We start from the raw sequence: 5,961 nt of genomic DNA, 5'->3' as shown, positions 1-5,961 counted from the left end.
ATATATAGTTTTACGCGCAATTATAAACTAGCAATAGTACTGAAGCACGCATCTTTTACCGGCGGATATTTTTGTAGTCCTGTGTTCGCCCACCCCCTCTCTGGCCCAGAAACATGCTTCCGTCGTCTGTTTCTTTGTACTAAAAAGTAGCTCAATGGAAATAAACACCCATAAATACATGTAGTTATGTATTTTAGTTCATGCAGGCGTTTGAGATGCTGTATTTCTGATTTCATACTATTTACAACTGTAATAAACACGCTAACAGAGTATAGCTGTTTAATTTATCTTAGTAGGCTATGACGCTACATATGGCCAGAGAGAGACTAGAGAGTGAGTGAGCCACAACTTATTATTAGCATAAATATTTTATAACATCATAAACAATATTTACATAAATAGTTCGAAGTTTCATTTTAGAAAATGTGCCTTTTTGTTTTTGCAAATAAATATGAAGTCCATACACGTGTACTTTTCAGAAAAAAAAACATATTTAATTCAGAGACTGTCTCACTACTGGGGAGAACAGCGTGTGATTCAAAATCTTTGACGAACCCACTGCGCACACTCATATCATATTAGCTGAGTATCAAATAGTAAAAGTACATTTCTATAACAGAGTTCAAGGTCTAGCTTAGTGCAATATAGCAAAGATGTCTGGGCGCGTATCCTCGGCCAAGTCTGGCAACAAAAAGACTGGACAGACACACCAGAACAAGCTCACGTTCCAACATGACTCGAAAAGTCGTAAGTCCAATCGCATCTTCAAGATGAACAACTCGGGTGTTTGTCCGCGATGCCACGAACAGATAGAATGGCGCAAGAAGTTTAAGAAATACAAGCCCTTGAAGACAGAGAAGAGATGTACGGGATGTGGCGAGAAGAAGATCACACGTGCGTACCACGTGCTGTGTAAGGATTGCGCGCATAGCAAGGGCGTGTGTGCGAAGTGTACACAGAGCGGCGAGGTGATCAACAAGGCAACGGAAGCAGAGGAATTGGTAAGTGGTTTTTATGTATTAGACCGGTATATGGTTTTTTATTTTGGATTTTTCTGTAGGTGTCTATTGTGCCCTCGTAAACGAAGCCCTGTCGATGCAAAATCTACACGCTTTTATAGATAGTACTCACATTGTATTCTTTGATTTTTCTATACACTAAAAGTTGCATACGTCTTTTTTTGCAATTTAAAGTACTATACTATCGGAGCGAAGGTGTACCTATCTTATATGTTATTTCTATAGCAATCCCAGTGAAAAGCAGATCACCTATTTAATTCGTACTATCGCTGACTGGGCACGAGTCTCAATTTTCATACAATGTATTTATGTATAGCTAAAACCTATACACATAATATACATGTATATGTATATATATATATACATGTATGTATGTAAATATGTATATGTATATATTTGCTTGACATGACTTACAATAGGCGAGGCCATTATGGCATCAATCTGTTTCTTAACAGTACTCGCACAAGTATAGTGTTTTTTTATGAAGAAGTGATACAAATATCCGGAGGCGCCAGTATTAGTCCATGAATAGGCTTCGCTGAAGAACATGCTGAATGTTGTTTGTGTGTGTCGGTCTATGACCTTATTCATGTTTAAAAGTGTGCTCGCATATCCGCATAGCTTTTCTGTCTATAATGCTTTGTGTCTTCGCAACAAGCAATGTCACGTTTTAGTGCAATCGCATACACGCACGCTTCATATCGGAGCATGTCTCTACAATAAAACAACATTTTCACTTCTATATAGTCACCACAAGCAGTTACTTCCTACCTTTGTGCATATTAGAAGTTGCAATACGTTTGGTTGCTATGATGTCATGTCGAATTCCTCGTTCCGTATACCAGAGATCATGCACGGCTCGCGCCAGCGACTCTTATGACGAACGAATTTTTTCTGAGCTACCTACATATTACATGCAGTTTAACTTTTCTATACGTTGTTAGCTGGCCTGTTACTAGGGTGTATTTTGTGGTCGCAAAGTTCACAGAGGCATCGCTGAAGTATTCAGTGAGGTTTACTCTTTTGTAGAATAGTGCAACAGTATGCCTACCAGAGTATTACATTGATCACACACCAAATCTGCTCACTTTTCTGTATCGCATATGGATATACTAATGTACATCATTGCACATCTTCCTATAGACCCACTCATTATATACATGCCTATATGTACCTATAGATTTATTCTTGTTCCTGGAATTGTTGGTACTTCATCGCATACACACCTTAACAATAACTACGCCCACACCTTAACAATAACTACGCCCGTTCCCTTAACAATAACTACGCCCGTTCCCTTATAGGCGGCTGAGATTGCACTCCAGCAGCGACTAGCACTGCTGTCTGAACGAGAGCGTCGGTCATATTTCCGTGCGGAAGAGAGAGGCGAAGACATGTCCAACTACTTCAAGGATGGACGGTCCAAGCAGGAATCGGATGGGGAGGAAGAGCCTGAAGATGACGAACCCGCTAAAAACCAGGTTTTAGATGGTAAAAACCAGGGGTCGGATGGCGTGACCCAGGGGTCGGCCGGTGAGCATGCGTGCAAGAAAGACTTGCAGATGGACGATGTGCAGCAGGCGATTGTTGAGGTGGAGGTAGAGGGGACCAAGGAGGGCTGAGAGACGTCGACAAGACCAACACTTACAGTCTCCGTGTTGGTGTATATGTCAACCAAATACATACCCCTTGATATAGTTATCTGTGTGAAGGGTCTTGGGTACGGTCGAGTCGCACATGTCAGGCCAAGCAGGAGGAGTTACGATGTGCCATGTGTATGTACAGATTTTTAACTGATATCGTATACCACATATACCTGGGTGGAGTATCCGTGTGTATGCATGTGCCATCCATACACATGTATCAATACGGTTCTAGCGACGGTACTAGTCTGTGTGCATCTGATATGACATCATGCACGTACATGTCTATCCCTGGCTCGTGCATGCTACACTTAGTTCGGCGGTTCTCGGTAGCTCGCCCGGATAAGTGAATGAGATCTAGCCATGTGGTGAGGGGGGCCTTATTAGTTCATGTAGCGAACTTCACATAGTTAAGTGCGCCGGACATGCAAGTGCGTGCCCAGTGTGCCCGTTTACGTTTGGATGGTGCGTGGTTGTACGAAGACGCGCACAAGTGTGTGGTCTAGGTGCATGTAAATATATATACATATATAAACCGTACATACCCGTCGAGTGTATGAGCGAGTCCGCTGTGTCGTGCTGACTGGGGAAGTCGCGCACATTCAAAGAAATAAAAGATTGTAGAAGTCATATTTGTTGACATTTTGAATACTCGAAAGCAAGCCCTTGACGAAATTGTATTTATAGCCATACCAAGTGCGCTGATGGTGGAAGTTATTTATTCCACTTGAAATGCTACGTTTTTAACTAGTTTTATTGTCGTCAGATCGCAAATTTTAACCCTGCTGTGATTGTCTGCTATCACGGGTTTCGCCATTAGTGTACTGGAAGGATGCTTGTCATCAAGTACTTGATAAGGAATGCAATGGTATGTGGCTGTAGCCGAGAAAGCTTCTATATATGATTATAATCATAAGGGTGCATATATACTAGATTAAATAAAATCATATGGAAGCTCCAGTCCGTCTAGAAATCTCGATAATAAGCTGTAATCGAGACCCTGGTCATGAATCCAGATGGTTGCCAGATTTCGGGACCGCTAAAACATCTCGATAAGAAGCTGTAAAAGCGTCCGTTGGAGATGCAAAATTTCGGTCCAGCTAGGACGTCTCAATATTAGGCTAAATTCAAGACCCTTGTCCTGAATTTAGGTTTGGAGATACCATTTTTTGGGGGTCCGAGCACTAAATTGAGCCTTTTAGCGGGATAATCGGTGAAGATCTAGGCCACCATACACCGGAAGTTGTTACTCCGCACCAGGTACCTTCCATCCTGTTGCTTGGACTGGAATTGAACCAAAAATCCGAAAGATATGTTAAGATAAATTGCAATTAAAAACCCCATATAAGAAGAACAAGAACAGATAAAACAATACCCCGATGTGTTAAGATTTGTATATGCTTGAATATGCTTACACGTATATAGACACCGATATGCGAACAATGCTCGGCCGGTGGCGTACAGAACCGGGTGGTAGCATCTCTATAGCACATCAGTCTTCAGTTGTACTATGTGTGTGTTGGTGGGGTGTGTATGGTTCGGTACATATGTACATAAGTACATTTGTACTTGTGTACAAACGCCTATACACTTCTAGATGCACCGTATGCCAAGAGATATAAAACTCACAGTGCAACTGTGAGCACAGGCTTACCATTATGAAGGTCTCTCCGAAGGGGAACGGCACATCCTCTGTGTCGTACTTTACTTTACCCACCACAGTCACCAACAGAGTGCTCTCATCTCCGCACACACCTATCAGTAAATGACAGTAATAAAAAAATCGAGATTTGAAAAATAAGGATTGTGTATGCAATGGTCGAATACGGATGCTTTTAAAAGTCACATTCAGGTCAGGCCTAGCGTGAGTGGTTGACGCTCGTCGACTGACAGAAACAAAGAGACTGTCCCAACTTTGCTAACATTAGTATTGCAGTCCACCCCAATTTATGCACATTCTACATAGCGCGTATCCGTGCCCAAGATACTAAGTCCAGCACTATATGGTAATGAGATTAGTATTGAGATTACTCTATGGTGTTGGGACGATGGTTGTACTTGCGCAACCCATCAGTATCAGCGGGAACACAAAAACTAGTGTATGCCACCGCACTGGCTGTACGTCATAACGCCTACTCACACACCACATTGCAGTACGCACTACGAGTGTTGGTAGGTATAGCTGCTCATGGACTGCCTTTCTGACAAAGCAAGTACGAAACTTTCAACGGGACAATGTCAGTCACAGACATTTGAGGGCTCATTCCAATCGAGACATGTGCACACAGCCTAACGGTCATGTTCTTTAGCGGTGGCGCTATCACCTAGCCGTGAGTATCATCTGTGGATACGGGATTATATAAAGACTACCAGAGCGTGCCCGACATATAGTAACGCGTGTATTAAACGTATCGCAACACATACTTGGAGCCGGTTGACAGTCGACATCCGTTATAACGGTCCTCGTTGACGGGACCTTCTCCATTAGAAATGCCTGTGAGCATGAGCACAAAAGACGGGTTAGCTATAGGCCACGACTCGGGACAGGCAAGATGATACCATGGATGCATACTGTGACACTATAACCATTGGTAATGCCCATGGAAACCACCAGTGACTCGACTACAAATGCAACATGGGGACAGGGTGTGATACGTGATACACGCAGCATGTACTGGCTAAACCAAACAAACGATTGACAGCCAGGTGGTACTTTTACATAAACGGACAGGATCAGATCAAGACGCATCTCCTGTATGGTTTGATTGTACGTAGCAGCAACAGGATGTTAATGTCATGGATGATCAGTATGCGATCCCTCTCCTGTGATCCCTCTCCTGTATGACTACAGCTACCCACCTGAATATCCTTCTTGCCGCTCAGGGCGTGCCCGTTCCATATGAGCGTTGCATCTTCGTTGTACAGATGCCCGACTTTGTGTCTCTCCGTGTCAAACATACTGTAGAAGGTCGTTGAGAACTTATCACCGGCTTCGCATGATTGAAGTACCAGTTTCTTCTTGATATCGGGATCCATACCGGTAGATGAGCATGCACGTGCTTGAATTAATTGGGATCTGCTATATATGAAGTTGATTATTGCGTTATTGAGATTGAAAATAGAAATGATCCTGCAGTACCAAAGTGCGGCCACTACGTTCAAAGTAAGTATCAATACTACTCTTTATGCCAGTAGACAAGAGGAAACAACCTGCGTGCGTTTGTATATATATATATATATATGTATATATATATATATATATATATGTGTGTGTATGTGTGTGTGTGTGTGTGTGTGTG

General features: G+C 42.6%; 2 protein-coding genes across 2 annotated transcripts in view; one reads left to right on the top strand and one right to left on the bottom strand.

Annotated features, from left to right (window-relative positions):
* The first annotated feature begins 536 nt into the window (after positions 1-536).
* SARC_08362 (hypothetical protein) lies at positions 537-3,289 on the top strand. The gene is made up of 2 exons (XM_014297665.1): positions 537-1,001; positions 2,324-3,289. Exons 1-2 carry the CDS (start codon positions 654-656, stop codon positions 2,639-2,641), a joined length of 666 nt encoding a protein of 221 aa, XP_014153140.1. The 5' UTR covers positions 537-653; the 3' UTR covers positions 2,642-3,289.
* Positions 3,290-3,396: 107 nt separating this feature from the next.
* SARC_08361 (hypothetical protein) overlaps positions 3,397-5,961 on the bottom strand; it is a 3,395-nt gene continuing 830 nt past the window's right edge. Inside the window, exons 2-5 of the mRNA XM_014297664.1 lie at positions 5,522-5,741; positions 5,087-5,156; positions 4,317-4,417; positions 3,397-3,946 (exon numbers count right to left, since the gene is read on the bottom strand). Coding sequence (XP_014153139.1) covers positions 3,884-3,946; positions 4,317-4,417; positions 5,087-5,156; positions 5,522-5,698 — 411 coding nt within the window. The 5' untranslated portion in view covers positions 5,699-5,741 and the 3' untranslated portion in view covers positions 3,397-3,883. The remainder of the gene's footprint in view (positions 3,947-4,316; positions 4,418-5,086; positions 5,157-5,521; positions 5,742-5,961) is intronic.

This window comes from Sphaeroforma arctica, assembly GCF_001186125.1.
Source record: "Sphaeroforma arctica JP610 unplaced genomic scaffold supercont1.746, whole genome shotgun sequence".
Classification (NCBI taxonomy): Eukaryota; class Ichthyosporea; order Ichthyophonida; genus Sphaeroforma; species Sphaeroforma arctica.
Note: the sequence above shows the minus strand (reverse complement) of the source record. Positions and strands in the feature narration are given on the sequence as shown.